The sequence below is a fragment of the Dermacentor andersoni genome, chromosome 1 (assembly GCF_023375885.2).
Source record: "Dermacentor andersoni chromosome 1, qqDerAnde1_hic_scaffold, whole genome shotgun sequence".
Classification (NCBI taxonomy): domain Eukaryota; kingdom Metazoa; phylum Arthropoda; class Arachnida; order Ixodida; family Ixodidae; genus Dermacentor; species Dermacentor andersoni.
Window position 1 is genome coordinate 91925543 of NC_092814.1, and position 16837 is coordinate 91942379.

The 16837-nt window shown below is 42.0% G+C and overlaps 1 protein-coding gene across 4 annotated transcripts in view; it reads right to left on the reverse strand.

Annotated features, from left to right (window-relative positions):
* Positions 1–804: 804 nt before the first annotated feature.
* Su(dx) (Suppressor of deltex) overlaps positions 805–16837 on the reverse strand; it is a 66960-nt gene continuing 50927 nt past the window's right edge. For all 4 annotated transcript variants that reach the window (XM_050191839.3, XM_050191836.3, XM_072286392.1 and 1 more), the window contains exons 11-22: positions 14728–14782; positions 14560–14644; positions 14370–14480; positions 12711–12792; positions 11366–11437; positions 10516–10604; positions 10294–10453; positions 10062–10195; positions 9832–9972; positions 9647–9767; positions 4563–4764; positions 805–3107 (exon numbers count right to left, since the gene is read on the reverse strand). In XM_050191839.3, coding sequence (XP_050047796.1) covers positions 2935–3107; positions 4563–4764; positions 9647–9767; positions 9832–9972; positions 10062–10195; positions 10294–10453; positions 10516–10604; positions 11366–11437; positions 12711–12792; positions 14370–14480; positions 14560–14644; positions 14728–14782 — 1425 coding nt within the window. In that variant the 3' untranslated portion in view covers positions 805–2934. The remainder of the gene's footprint in view (positions 3108–4562; positions 4765–9646; positions 9768–9831; positions 9973–10061; positions 10196–10293; positions 10454–10515; positions 10605–11365; positions 11438–12710; positions 12793–14369; positions 14481–14559; positions 14645–14727; positions 14783–16837) is intronic.

A 16837-nucleotide genomic window follows, 5' to 3' on the forward strand; every position in this document is an offset into this window, starting at 1 on the left:
GTGGCAACAAAGAAACCTCAGAGGAAGAGCAAGAAGGCATTTTTTCTGCTCACGTCAAGCTCCTAAAGCCTACAGAAAGTAAGAATCCACATAAAAGGAAGTGCTACGAAGAATTCGGCTTAGATATTCAAGAGATCATTTGATCAATCATAGATGACATCACATTTTTAGGAAATTTGTACAAACCCAAGCTACAAGAAATACGCTCCATTTATTACAATGAAGTTTCCTTGAATAGTTGCAATATTTTTCCAGGTCTTCTCCAACTGCAGCATTTTTCTGCATTGTTGCATGGTTATAAAATATACCTGTAACTGCATGGTGTATCATATATGATCTGCAACAATTACCACTCGTGAACTCACAACCATGCAATTCTTTGGCAAATTGATTTGTTTTGTAATTTCTGGCATAAACAAAGATTTGTCATTTTCATAAGAAAAAAATTTGTGCAGCAAGGGGCTAAAAGAAAAAAAGTTTGCCCATATTAGTAGCAGTACCAGAACACGACTCATTTCAGCACTTATATAATGTTTCTTACAAGAACACATATTCAACTGGCACTACTCAATGCTTGCTCAGGCTTTAAGTAAGTTTTTGCATTTTGGTGACTGTCACCAAAGTACGCACTGTCACGATAGAAGGATAGCCAGCTATTGGCTGGAAATAGCATGATAGCCTTTAACTGTTTTACGTACCTTTGGTAAACACATTGTGTTCTTAATTTTTACAAATGGAAGTAAGGCCAGAAGGGAAAAATGTGAGAGGTTGTCAAGCAGAAAAAGCAATTTCACAACACAAAGGTTGACTTTGCACCTGGGTTTAATTCATTTGTATGTACAGTCAAACTTGATATATTGCCAATTTTGCAAAGTTCTTTGTAGTATATTATATATATATATATATATTTATATTTATATACTCTCTTCATAGTAACATACTACACAAAGTAACCTTGGTGTACGACGTCTTGGCAATGACTTTCAGGAAATAATGGTTCAGTATAGGATGCTATGTCTAAAACAATAATTACAGGCAGATCATTCCTGCAGGTGGTGGTTCTACATGGCGACAAAACACCGGCATATGCACTCTGAGCAGTCTTGTTCACTCTGTACCTATACCTATATCTCCATTATAAAATATAAAGGAGCAATACAGTGAAGTGTCACAAGACCCAGATATGCCAAGATGAGCAGCACTGTAAACGGGAAAGATTTTCAAACAAGTATTTACACATACAACCAAGGTGACGCATTACAGCTGACCAACACTTGAGAAGAAAGCATTTTCACAACCACAGCCTACACAATACATTGACTGAGAAGTAAAAATAAATGATTTTTCAATACACCAGTAGAAATCAGTAAAAAATGACTGAAAGCACAGACAAGATTAGGAGATGAAGTTTGCTGCCACACATCAACCAACAATGTTCGCTTAGCAACAAAACTTACAAGCTGATTTATACCAAATTGGATAAAGCTCACTTTCACCGAGGTATTTTTGCTAACTTGAAAAATTTAATACAATAAGCAGAATTTCACCTGTGCAGCAGACTAGGTTACTGCTGGAAGAGAACAGCACACATGCCAACATTGGCTAAAATCTACATCAGAACAAGAAAGTGCCAAGTAGGCCCCTTTCTTTCCCCTTTTCTTTACTTTCTTTTTTTACATGGTATTTACATTTATTTTTCCCAGTGTGTGCCTGGCCACCTGAATGCAATCCCGTGACAATCTTCGTTGTAGTCCCTATGGGGATTCCTTTGGGCCAATAAATGATTCAGTACACAGAGTACAACATATGTACAGAGCTTTGCAGCCCCATTTTAAAGTATACCCAACTAAAAGTACAGCAGCATCTACACAAGAATAGATGCAGAGAGAACCAAAACAATATTCATTTCACAAGTGTCTTCAGAACCTGAGAAAGCCTTTTTTGGAGACAGGTGGCTGTGTGTGTGTATGTATGTGTACGTGCATGTTTTTTGTCTTGCTAAATTATGTGTGTGTGCATGCATGTGTGTGTGTTTTGTCTTACTAAAAGCATGGTATTCAATGGTCCTCTGATACACCTGAGAGAACAGCCACTTCATGCCAGCATGCTGCCTCAGTAGCTCCCGCTGGCATGGGAACACTGGTAGTTTCAATTCCAGCACACGCTACTTTCTTTTGTCACTAAGTGGGATGCATGTTCGACATGCACTAATGCAGAAAGAGCCAGATACTTTTCCAGGCCAGTTCTCATCAATTTTAACAAGGTGAGCATATGGATACAATAAATATACTATATTCCTTTAACTTGGTGAGGACCATGCCTTTACATCACACCCTCAGCCAGCCAGAAGCCTCACATTGGCTACTCTACAGCAGTGAAATGTCACTAAGAGAGACCATTCAACAAAGGAACCACTTTCAATTACACCAGATGCCACCTTAAAGCAGCACCCAGAGCTGACTAAAAGATAAAAGCAAGCACAGGTCAAAGCAGCTAACTGCTTGGGAAAACCATTGCACCACTAATAGTACCGGTGTGGTGTTGTCTCTTATCACAGTACCAAAACATACAAAAATTCAAGCCAAACAAGTTGCACCCTTTAGGCCTGAATGAAGAAAACGAGTAGCACATAAACAATGTCAAGCAAGCAGAACAAAGGTAACAAAAACGCAACACATCAGAAGTTACCTTTCTTCTTTTTTCTTAATGAAAAAAAATAATAATAAGGAAGCTCACTGCACCTTGTCAGGCAATGTAGCTTGCTGCCTTGATGTTAGCACATAACCTAAATGCCCTGGAAAGCTGGCATTGGAGAGATCTAAGCTCCTTATCAACATTCCCCTATGTTATCTCTTTCAGCTTGACAGGGTCCCCAAGTGCTTTCTCTTCAAACATTTTCTGCCCCACAAGCAGATATACAGGGCAGAGAAGGCATCATTCCTGAGCAAAGCCTTCGGTCTCTTCTATGGCATAGGTCAACTTCTCCACCAGCTGCTCGTAGCTCTTATAGGGTGGCAAGTCCAGCCGGTTGAAGCATGTGTGACTTCGGGGAAGCCATGTCTCCTTGCCTACTTTCTCAATGCAGAAACGCTGTGGCCCATTGCTCCCTGAGAAAGCAAATGAAAAAAGCAATGCAAGCTGCACTTATTTGTGCATAACATAAACCTAGTCCCCCAATTGCACCCCAGAGTTAATTCATAAACTTCTATGTAGGAGATGCCTTACTTTGGATCACCAATAGAACCATGCATTTTTGTCTTCTGAACTTCAATTTAAGAGTAACTGTTAAACATTTAGAATTCGGTCAGACAACAAACAAGTTTTCAATGTCTTTTTTTTTTAACTTTACAACTAAAGTTTAGCGTTACAGCTAAGAGGAAGCTTTAGCTTGGGATAAACAGATTTCGCTATACAAATGCACATGAAATGCAGATATGCTTCCATTAGACAGCCACTGAACTGAATGTGACTGGCGGGGTTACACCATCACAAGGAAACACAGGGCTATGAGAGACATCACACTAGAGGGCTACAGATTAAATTTGGTTATGTGGGAGTAGATATTTGATTTAGCTTATCAATATCTCAAACAATGCCAATTAGCAAAAAGAGCATTAAAAAAAAACCTTTACGATGCGACTTTACACAAAATACCACTAATAGCAGCTATTACACAGACACTGCAATCTGTAATATGCATCTATTTGAGTGTTTAAAATAGACAACTTTAATGGATGATTTCCAATTATGCTAAACCAATACGTTTGTTACATGAGTTTAGCAAAAGTCTTACTAACAAGTGAATAACTACTACATTTGAGAGTAATGTATAATATATAAATTTAATCTGCTTTACATAGTGACTAAAGATGTCCTACATTCTGTGCACATTCTTTAGAGCATAAAATAAATAGCCTAAGTGGTGAACATTGAAGGAATGGCGGCATATAGGAGGTTGAACGAGCCGCCACCTGAACATTAAACGAACGGCAGCATATAAGCGGTTGGACGAGCTGGCACATACAGTGGAGAAAGTGTTAAAGCTTCTCACTAGTGAGATTTTGTAAGAGCTAGCATGATTAGGCTAAGAAACGCACTGTGCTTAAAAAATGAACACTAATGGCTATTATCTAAATGATGCTGCTGAAAGCCACCGAAGCTAGAGCTTTAGAAAATACCAAAACAGCTCTGAACTTGGTTCTTACCGCTCAGTGGAAAGCAAAAGAACAATCATGGAAGAATTCTGAATGCCATGTGAATAGGTCATTTCTCCATGGGAAACAAGCAAAAAAGTATCACTATGCATGCGCAAATATGTTTCCCACTCAATCAAAATAGAGGGTTTAACATCCCAAAGCAACGCACAGGCTATGCAGGATGAAGTAGTGGAAGGCTTCATACTAGTTTCCACCACCTGAGGTTTTGTACCATGCACCTAAATCAAAGTACATAAGCCCACAAATGACCAGCAGGGGTCACCAACCCTTTGTTATATGGGGCGTTACTATGCATCAACTGCTACTATTATTTTGCACACAAAGGTGTTTTATTATAAAACTCACCCATAAGCTCAGCAAATCCACCAACAGGTACACGGCACGTGCCTGTGACAAACTGTAGTAAGCGTGCCCTTTTTTCATTGTCCATATCTCGGATAAACTGCCAGAACCAGATAACTTGTTTACTGTTACGAGTGTAGTGCCGGTAGATGCTGTTCCGCTGCCAGTCATCAATGTCAATTTCTTGCATTCCACACAGCATCAGCTATGGGAGAAAATGAGAGAAAAAATAAAGAGCAAAAGAATTCAAGACGCAGTCTGCTGCATTCATGAAGTTTCCAGACGAACTCAGCGTACCATAAGAAATAACAGGTTTACCTTTCTTCTAATTACAGCACTGGCATGCTATCACCAACTGAATAATCATGCAACATCTGCTACCAAGCTATGATTTATACACCAGACTCTTCGAAAGTTGAGTTTCACTGCTGTTGATTTGATGAAGTGTTGCACGAGAGTGGACGCAAGGAACATAAGAAAATGAACATAAAGCAGCTTGAGAAAAAAGGACGATGCAGAACGTGGTAGCACATTTTGGCAGGGTCAGATAGAACAAAAGATATCGCCACATATATATGCAATGTTCAACCATCCTATGTTCAGATCCCGGTGTCCACAAATGAAAACTGAAATCATCTAAAAAAAAATTAGCTTCATGTTTGGAAATTGATTATTTTTCTCCTTTAGTTCAAGCTTGAGTACACAGCGAACTGCATTGTAAGCTGGTTTTACAACAAGAAATAACAAAAAATTGTCATTAAGCACAAGAAACGGATGAAAAGAAAGGTCACACATGTGAACGAGAAGTTGACCTATTTTTTTCCCCCTCAAATGCAGAGCAGTATTTACTGGCAGGACAAACTGTTAATTGTAAATTATGAAGTGTGTCCACACAATAAGTTCTGATTTTTAAACGAGGCACAAGGATCAGGAAACAAAAATGCGAATATTGTCAGAATGATGCAAAGACTGTTTTTCCAGAAGTGGATCATCTTCTTTTATGAATTTGTCAGCACTCAGTTTATTATGCCAGTGCCATGCTAATATGCTGTCAGTGGCTGAAGCCAGGGTGTCACCTCAGCCTGAACTGCAGCATCACTGGTGTTTTCTAAAAAGAATGTTTTCTGGAACTGGTAAGGTCATACTGGAATAATCATTAAGGGCTTTCAATTTTAAGCACGCATGCATTCACTAATGCAGCAGGAGTGGAAGTGCTCAATAATATTTGTAGGTGGACACACTCTGGGTAGCATTACTTTCTAAGGGTGTGGAAATGTTTGAAACTTTTGAATAACAAATAAAATATTGCCATTCGATTCAGTCCTTGAATAAAATTGTCGCTACTTAAAAATACGAATATTTTTCTAATACTTCATGTCATAAATTGTACACGATCAAACATAAAATTCAAGCAAAAATGCAGTATGTTTAATCCCATCCACAGTGGACATAACATATCGGAGCCCACTCCTCAGTCAGCCAGATTTTTCCAGCTAAATACGATCCCTCATACTGAAATGTTTAGACATGGTGTTCGACAGTGGGCCCTCAATTTGGATGAAATCACAATATTATCAGGAGACACTCAAGAGACGAGTCGCCGCGAGAACGACGACGAAGTGGGTCTGTGCCCTTGGCGCGAGCGAATGTCGGCCTAGCGCTCCGGCTCCAGTCCAGTGTAAATAGCCTGTAAATAGCCTCTTCCGTCTGTGTCTTTCTACATGTAACATTCTGGTGGAGGTGAGCGATCCCCGTCCTTGCCACAGAACTCCGGAGTGGTCGGTACATCGAGCTTGTCACCGTGCCTCCCGGTGACGAGACCGCCTCTGCAATGGCTTCGTCTTGTCCGCCTGCTCCAATCGTCACGGTTGCCCAACATCGCGACCCTGGCGTGTTCTCTGGCCTGGAGGGCCAGGACGTTGACGAATGGATCAAGCTATATGAACATGCCAGCGCTAATAACAGGTGGGACCCAACCATTATGCTCGCCAATGTCATCTTTTATCTCGGCGGCACCCCACGCGTGTGGCTCCAGACGCATGGCGACGAGATAACCAGTTGGGACAGTTTCAAAGAAAAGCTACGGGAACTGTTCGGCAACCCCATTGGCTGCAAGGTTGTAGCGAGAAAGGCTCTTGCGTCTCGTGTTCAGACATCTACAGAGCCGTACGTTTCATACATCCTCGATGTCTTGGCTATATGCCGCAAAGCTGACGATGCTACATCTGAAGCAGATAAAGTGTCACATGTTCTAAAGGGCATCGCCGACGGCGCTTTCAATTTGCTTGTTTTCGGCAATGTCTTGACAATCGACGCCATCATTAAAGAATGCCGTCGCCTCGAACAAGCTAAGAGCCGCCGTATCACACACCACATCACGCGGCTACCCAACACTGCTGCTATGTCAACATGCGAGGGTCGACCGCATCAGGCCACCACCTGTGACGACGTCACCCGTATTGTTCGCCGCGAGCTCGAGGCCGCCTGTTCACCAGCTTTCTCCGCGACGCCTCCCGATCTGCCAGCAACCACGATTGCGATGATTCAGGCCGTAGTCAGACAGCAATTTGAGAACATGGGTCTGAACTGCATGTGTTCAACGTCTCAACCCAGCATTCCCCAGTTCTCTACCGGCCCTCCTCGTCCCTGGCAGTCCTTTTCTGCCATATCTCGCCGCGACCCGTCCGAATGGCGTACCCCTGATGACAGGCCGATCTGCTTCCACTGCTGTCGCATCGGCCACGTCGCTCGTCACTGCCGCAACCGATGGCCACCACCTTCTCAGACATACGCCGCCACTTATTCCCGCACCTTTGGACCATCTGTTCCCTATGCCACCTGCCATGAACCCTAGACTAGACACTGTGCTTCCGTCCACCACAGCTTCAAGTAGCGCTTATGCCTGTGATGCAATCGCCTGTGCTGACCATGCTCGTAAACTTGCGCGCATTCGTCTACAAGTGTCTCAAGACAAACAGAATTTGTTTAATTGCAACATAATTATTACAATAGCGGTACTTTCTGCTGCGGGAATTCACACTAAAGAAAAGGGGCTTTTTTCCCCGTCTTCTGTCACTGCAGACGACATGTATGAATAATTGCGATGGCACACACAAATATTAATTGGTCCACAGGGTTACCTTTATAAATTTTATATGATACTGCATTACTGTATTCTCCTAAGAGTCTCGAGTTTGCAAACAATCTGTTTAGTTGTTCCTAATGCTTCCTTTGCGCTTTTAATAAAGTGTGCCTTATAACAACGACTGTAATGACAAACTTTCTATGTCATAGATACCAGGATGTTAAAATTGTTTGATATTAATGGTTAGAAGGCTATATATTATTCACTAACTTATAGAAAAATAATATATTCAATTCACTTCTGAATTCGATTCGAATTCGATTAGTATTCAATTTGCCTCTTGCACTATTCAATCGCAAAAACTGCTATTCACACACACTTACTCCTTTCGTACTGCCCGATTGGAAAGTGCACAGAAAAGGTGAGCTGCATAAATGTCATTGATTCTAAGGAATGCCCTTTACTACAGTATGATATTGCACCATATGTGATGGAACACCAAAACTGATACGTTTAAAGTATGACTTTCAGAAATTGTGTTCCCTATTCGAAACATAAGAATTGCAATACCAGAAATTTGGAGTTTTATGATGTTACACAGTGAAATAGGCACTAAGCAGCTAATTCACACATTATTAGCAACTAAATAGTACTCACTTGGGATCATGCTACACAAGCTCACATGCATCATGTAAAAGGTATACAGTTGCCGACTGTTTATTCGGACCTCACGGGGACTGCGGAAATGTTTGAATAAACAGGTGTCCGAAAAAACAGATTAGGAAGAAGAAAAAAAAAAACTATATCCTTTATTTCCACGCACTTATTCAGGCTCGTCAGTAGGCTTGAAGAAATCATGAATGCGCCGTTGCACGCTGTTCCGTTGACGTGCAATCAGATAAGCCCGAATCTCGGAGAGGGTCGTACGGTTACTATAGGTCGCTCAGAGCACAGTCACTGCTTGTACACGCTCCGCATGCAACGGCAGTGTAGCACATGGTGCGTGATCTTTCGGCTCTGAGTCGTCATCCGGCGGCGCAGCAGAAACCTGACGAATGATCTCGCCGTCGTCAAGTTCTGCACATGTCGGTACAGCAGCGGCAGCACCTGTGAAACTGCCAAATGAGACGGTGTCCGGAATCGCAATGCTCGGCAGAACATTTTCGGCGTCAGTAGGGAGCACATCGGAAGGCGACAAATCCTAGGCCTCCCGGCACCCGCTTGCCGGCATTCCCCAGCGCAGTCTGCGCAGGCACTGTTGGTGCGATTAGACACTTGATGCGATGTTTCCGTATGCTGCGTTGGATCGGCGCAACCTCGACACAGCACACAAAGCAAACATCACCGCGCCGTCACGCCGACACCAGTCGCACAAATGAAAAACATCGCCTACTTGCAGCGTCGTGCACAAAAATGTGCACGAAGAAACAAACAAATCAGCTGAGACCGGAACTGCTGTAGCAATGACTGTAGCCACGAACCAGGCAGAAACGATGATGATGAGCGGAGATTTGCAGTAGCGCCACTTCGTGGGACAGCAAGGAGGCTCCGTTCAAAACAAAAATGGCGTTCAGCAAGTCGAACCATGCACCGGTCAGAGTCTGTGCATGGTGCTCTTGATCGAGTTGGCTCAAGGAGTGTGCGAAAAATCAGACGAGAGGTTGCAAGGAGTCCGAACTTTTGGCAGTTGTTATACATAGTGGTCTATGGCGAGAATGGCGGTGCCGCGAAGCAGACTGAATAATCGAGCATGTTTGAATGTTAGGAGTCCGAAAAATCAGTCAGCGACTGTATGTGCAGAAATTATAAATCAAGAAAGCTATACTAGACAGTATCAGTACTGCCTTACTCACATGAAAGAATGGTTAATGGAATGCTTTATGTTGTTGCTAACACTCCACAATATACCCCTTAATCACAAAATAATTTGTGCACACTGTTTTTGCACCGACGATTACTACGCACAATCCAGATAAGGTCAGATAGGAGTGAACATGCATACCTCAAGTTCCCGTTCATCAAAGTAATGGAGCCATTCCAAAGGCAGGACTTCATTGAAGCCATCCAAGAATGATTTTGTCTGCTCTTCTTGGCCCCGTGAAAACCGCCAATCCGTCATCAACCTGTTAAGAGAAGGAGAACTCTAGTATGTGCCCACTTGATTTTAAATGGCATGCAAGTACCCACCTCAGGTACTCATCTTTGTTCTCCTCAGTAACTCTAATTTCTCCTCCACCGGCCTTTAGTTCATGAGACTGGATCTGTCCTAGCACCTCAAAGTCTACACTGAAGTACAGTTCAAGGGAACACTCTTCAATATTGTTCTCTCTGAAAGAAAAAGGCCACAAAGAGGGACAAACAAATAAATGTTATTGTTATGCTGCTTCAAAAGCCTGAGCAACTGCTGAAGCACTCACTTGATCCAGATGAGGGAATTGTAAAACTCATTGTCTATGGACTCAATGTCCTTCATGGTGAGCTTTTTGCCAAGCATACGCTTATAGAAGGGAAGTGTGAATCCACTGTATATGAATTTCCCATGGAAGAGAGCCTGTCGGGAAGCACAGTTAATGGAGGTGTTAGCGACACATGAAGTACGTAGCCTTTTTACTTTCGGCTGTCTTAAAAGCATAAGGTTGACATATTTACCATGGCAATGAACCTTCCGATGAACCGGAAGTACAGCAGATGGTCAGGGTTCACAGAGCTCGCAGGGTTAATCTGCAGGCTGTAATTGTTCTTTCCCGCATATTCAAACAAGCAGTACATGGGGTTGAGGACCTCATGTGACAGCAGGAAAAACCACTCTCTGTAAACCAAAAACAAGAGTTTTAATTCACCTGGAAATACAAAGTATGTAACAAAATTCACCTGGCTATTCCTCCATAATCAAGGCCTTCTTCCCCCTTGAATGTGATGAAGAGCCTTCTTCGCAGTTCATGCGGTGGAACCCGCATAATCTATGAAAGACGACTGCTGGTAAGTACACAATAGCGATAAAACAATGTTCGCAAGCAATTTATACCCAATTTTTGCTGTGGTGAAACATTAAATTAAGTACTAAGGCAGCACTAACTTTTGAAGAATGAAGGGGCTGAACACAAGATATTTTTTTTTTTTCACAACACGAACTATACTAGATTTGCACAATGGTAGTGTGAAAATAAAGAAAACAAAAGTAAGATGTGATTTGGATTTATCAATATTATGTTTCTTTGCAACTGGCATTTCAAATAGCATGTACAACCTATTGCAATCAAGACCAGTCAACCATTTTGGTTGATAAATAGCTGGCCTTCACTTTCTTGTAATTGGGTGAACTATACTGTTTTGCTCAGAATGATGTTTGAGACCTCACATATTAAGTTTATCTATTACTGCTCACTATGGGCATGTGACACCTGACAAGGACAATATACCATAAGAAAACAAAAATAGTTAATCCTAAAGAGGACAACAGGAACATATGCGACATTGTAGAAGTCTACCCATAAGCCAGACAACTGCCAACACAAAACCTATCAAATAAACACTGTAAGGAACTTTTTCTCACTCTTGTGTTGTTCATCTGCTTTACAACTAGCAACAAACATTAACAAGACAACGAATTGATGTATCAAAATTTCAAATTCTGACAGCAAAGCTCTAGCAAAATTGTGAACAGCTGTGGAGCATGTGACACCATGAAAGCCCCACAGCAGCTCAGGGCAAGTGCACTCACTTGGCCAAAAGAATCTTCAAATATGTTTCCCCTGGAGACTGTTATCTTGATGTGGCTAGGCAAAGAGTTGCACTGTGGGAGAAGGAGAGAAAGAACAATGTGCAATTACCGTATTTACTCGCGTAATGACTGCAACCCTGAATTTTGTCGTCAAAATGCGTTTTTTTTTTCTTTCCAGTGTAATGATCGCACCCCTCACTTGCCGCAGCGATATGTCATGTGCCAAGTCTAGCTAATGATGATCGCGCTTACCATATGTCGAATGCTACACAAATGACTCTTCAAGACATGCCCAGCAGTCTGTCTACACGCACCAAACATTCTTAAGCAGATGCCCCATTTCATTCCTTTATCACTTTCCGCACTTCCATGGAAAATAAAAAAAAGCTACAGCCAAACTTGCCTTGGCTTTATTATTTGTAAGCTTTGCAATGGTTGTGGTCAACAACAACAAAAAAGGCGCCTTTCGATTCTGCTCGTCTGCACTCGTTGCGCACGCGACAAATCGCGAGTGGCAACGATAGTAGCCATGTTTACACGGATACGTTAGAAGTGCTCCCTATGCATATGCCGACACTTGTAACACAGCTAAGATACTCGCCCACCCTTAGCGGAAATGTGCCGTATTAGGATAGTAGTGAAGACAAATGCTGCAGTTTCCGCAGTATGCCTGCCATGTGTTTTTATGTCACTGGCAGCCAAGCGTGCCCATCTCTGTTTCTGTCCCCTCAAAGTGGACATGGTTACGTTATTGCCGCAAACTTGCAGAGATTAATGATATTATGCATTACTGATACAGAAGAAACTGTTTTAATGTATGCATAGTACTCACAAGAAAAAAAAATCGCGTTCAGCTTGCTCTGCCGGCTGCCATTTTTGTTTTGGTCTCCTGCACTGTTACAGCGGCAGCCGCCTGTTTTTTTTTCTTTTCTCGGGAAATTTAACCCACATAATGATCGCACCCCTGAATTTGCGCCCATTTTTTTGACAAAAAGGTGTGATCATTACGTGAGTAAATACGGTATGGGGTTTTACGTGACAAAATCACATGATTACGAGGCAAGCTGCAGTAGGGTACTCCGGAAATTTTTACCACCTGGGGATCTTCAACGTGCACCGAATGCATGGCTCACAGGCATTTTTGCAATTCATCCCTATCAAAATGCAGCCCCCACGGCCGGGACTTCATCCCGCGACCTCGTGCTTAGCAGCAGAACGCCACAGCTGCTAAGCCACCACAATGGGTACAGAACAGTGTGGAAAACGTCCTCCAGTGTCCCAATAGTAGTTATGTTACTAAGAATTACAAATCAATTAGTATTAGGAAAGATGGCCAGACACTTACGTGGCACAAGTAGCGGAACTGTGTAAGCTTCCACTTGAAATTTCTTTCATAAGCTAATGGCACTCCATAGGCTCCCTTTGGACTGCAAGAAGAAAACAACATTCATACATTAGCTATCATACGGTACGACAATTAAAGCAGGTACAAAAAGGCAAAGCCTATCTATGTGAAAAAAAAAAAAAGAGCACAGACAAAATGTAGAAGAGTGTCAGAAGGTTAGCATGACAGAGCTGTCGCCCGTGTATGCAACATTTGGTGCAGCAGAAAACACAAAACAGCAAGAATGTTCTTTTTAGAGCACAGCTCTTAAGGGCCCGTTCCTGCAGCTAGCGGCAGCGGCGGTGTAACCAAGCGAACAAGCCCAACGACGAATGATGAAGGAGCAAACATGGAGTGGAAGATGAAAGATGCAAGCTGCGAACAGCAGAGACCAATTAGAGTGGCCCCTTCAGTGACGTGTGTGCAGGAAACTGGCTTCATGCGGACCCGCCCAACTGCTCGCTTTGTACTATCGTCTGCTGGCATCAGCTCTCGCTTGTTTCAATTGTTACGGTTTGCGGTTGTTTTCTAATCTGATTGTATGCACGATGCGAATTATGTAGTACTTTCTGGAAGCCAAGCGGCACCGTCGATTACACTGGAACCTTCGACGAGTCATGCATAAAAGCCAACGCGCTTCACCCGCAGATCAGATTTTCGACGACTACAGACTCTGGTACATGTCTCTCTGAAATTCTTTGACTCAACATATTGCGAAATGAAAACACGTATAGAGCGGCGGTTAAATTTTTACATTACGGAGTGTTGTTCCCATCGGTGAACTTTTAGTTTTTTTAATAAAAGGAAAGTTTTTTACAACATCCGTTAACCTGAATGCTGATTTGACAAGGCACAAAAAATGGCTACTTTGACATCTGTAGCATGACCTGTAAAACTGGATGTTTGTTACATGCACTGTGGTCGTGTGAAGTGGCTTGTGAAATTGTTAAAAAACTTTGTTTGGAACATAACCTGTAGGTAAGATGCAGCTCACATGCAAGAAAGATGCCACGCGACAGTAACCAAACACGCTCAAAGCAGCACTACAACAAAATTTGAAAGCCATGCTGAACAAACTTTGAAAGCAGAGAGAGACTGAAAAGTTCCACTTGCATTAAGGAAACCACAAATGCTGCCAGCACCAGTAAATGAGTAAGTGCAATCCCATCGGCCTTGCCCAGTTTTCTATGGCCCACAGTAAACAGCATGTGCAGGAGCCTCTGTTCTGTTACCGTTTGCTCCCACTTTTCCCCTTACAGGAGAACACCAGTATCGCCACCTGTGCCCTACCTAGCCATAAGATGGAAAGTGCTCATTACCTAGAACATTCTCTTATCCCTAAGTAGCGTTATGTATTAATCAGCTGGCCTGTAAAAGGTGTTCGTTGCTGAAATAATAAATGTTAAATAAATGTACACATTCTAGTCCATTATCTCTTCAAGCTTGAATCATGCCGCAGTTGTCAAGCAAGTAGGCAGTAGCTGTGGTGCATGCGAGTGCCGAGATATATCCCCATTGGCACTTGTGACCTACACGATTTGGACCAAGAGTGGTTCCAAATCTCCACACGTCCCTCTATAACATAGTTTACTATGCATGCATGGGAAACATTCAACGTACGATGGCCGAGGATCTTTAAATGTTGTTGTCTTGGAATTGTGGTCCACAAAGTAGCGTACTCTGTTTGCTGTGTACTTGATTTCCCAACCAGGAGGGAGGGGCTCTTCTTTTCTGCACAGTGAAAGAAAATAAAATGTCAATCACTATGAACAGCTGTTCGCCAAAAGTTGGAAAAGAATAAGTCACTCACCCTTGAGTACGTGGGTCTTCCCACTGCGTTGTTTTGTTTTTGTGGTTCACAAAGTACACACGATTGTTCGGGTCAATCCTTTTTTCTGTTGAAATATAAACAAAATTATGTATGAAAAATATTGGACGATAAGAGGGAGGAAGGTTGGCTACGAAGTTCTTTACATACCCCACCCTTCAGGCAAAGGCCCCAGTGGATCATCGTCATCCACTTGGACTGGTGTCTGAAAAGAAAAAGAGTGGATCGAGGCCACGATCAGGGTGCTCCAGGCATACAACTAAATGTGTACATGTTTGGGCATTGCAAGCATAGATCGATAGGAACATCTTGCAACAAAAAGTTGCCGACCAATGAAGTAGAAGACAGAAGACTAGGATTTCAGATTTTCAACAATACAGAGATGGAAGCATCCAAAGGAGTTTTGGAGCAGCTCTGGGAGCAGCAAATTTGGCACAGTGGAGCAGGTTTGGAGCAGGAATTGTTCGTTTTGAAGCAGAAGATACGTTTTGGAACATGCTAGGTAAGGCTCAACATGAAACACAGACAAATCAAGAAAAGGTGTTCTTTATTTGAATTTGCTGAACACTATTAGGTTACGGTGGATCAGTTCTGCGGGAACCTGCAAGGTGGAGGAAGTTCAGTAAAGGAAAAAAAATGTCATACACCCGACAAAGCAAACCCATACGTGTTCCTTGAGAACCACTATTATCTGCCGGACGTGCCACACAACTAAATGTGGCAGAAAAAAAGGGGGGGGGGGGACTTACGAGAACAGCACTCATTGTATGTTGCAAGACTTTTGCTAATGTTAGTAGAGTTGTTTTTTGTTATGCACAGGCAACTATTATTTAAGTTTAATTAGCTAACACTAATTACCTCACTTACAGTATAAGGATATTGGAGAATGCAAATCCTAAGTTGCTTTAAATCCAGTTATCTCTCATGTTTCAACATCCTCCACGATGTTTTCATTGACATCTCGTCGATTAGGTAAGTTTATAAAGTTAGCTAATTAGATGTATTCGTGCGCAATGAACAAGAAATACTGACTGTGACAATCACAAACAACACCCATCAACATACAGTGAGCGCCATTCACCATAATGCCATTATTTTTTAAAATTTTTGGTGACATTCAGTTGGCACAGCAGAGTACCACAGAATAAATATGAAGTTACTTTGTTGGTCATTGCATGTTTGCCAGTACTCCACATAACTTGGCGAGAAGAAAGAAAAAAAAGAACTATGACATTTATGAAAAGAATAAAAGGAACAAAGTGTTCAGTGTTTTTCCGATCAGCGTCGCTGACCAATATTTTACGTAAGCTCGATTATTAGGGCTGCCCTATAAAGTCAATGTAAAACAGCGACCAATATTATAAATCGCGAACAATTGTTTGTTAAAATTTTCGGAATCGATCTGCAGAAGTCGCGTCGTGAACATGATTGCTGAGAACGCAATCTCCGTCGTTCACGTATTCTCCAACCCTTTAGACTGCCATTTGGCCGTTACGGTAGACTCAAACCGAAATTTTACTTTACAACGTTCTTCATGATAGCATGTCCCACTGTAGGCAACGCTATCAGCCGTGGTGGTAGAGTGGACCCGAAAGTGTTGCAGGCTTTGCTTCATAGCACCAATGTGAAGATATGACCGAACTCTCTTATTCAACAAAACGATTTTATTTTGCCAACAGCTCTACAATTCAGAAAATTTTACGGCCCCTTTCGTGTAAGAGAACTCCGTCAGTGAATGTATTGCTTGCATAAAAGATTGAATTTTAACATGGCGAAATTTCATTATAATGAAATATATTGCTAATTTTACCAACTGCTTTATATCAAGGTTTCACTGCATTAAAATAAATTAGGTACAATGTTAAAGAAAATGACGACCACAAATACAAAAGCAGCAGTGGTGCCCGCTGTGAGAGCGTGATGCTGCCACAGTAAAAATGAGTTCAGAGCTGGAGAAATCACTAAAGCCTGGTGATTAAAAATGTTTCTCTTTAACCATCTAATAATTAGAAATTAGAGCAATTCAAACATCTTTTTCACTCCAATGTAATCTGAATTAAGGTCAGAAAAAAATTTGTTGGGGCTGCAATTGTTATGGTGCTTGGCTTACGGATTCTAGAAGCAACTGTGATGAGTGTCCTGAGGTGAAGCAACTGTTATGGAAATTAGGGGAGTGAGAATATTCAGAGTTCGAATATTATTGAATGCTTCATTTTTAATATTCGCATTAGATTCAAGAAATAGATATTCGAAAATGTTT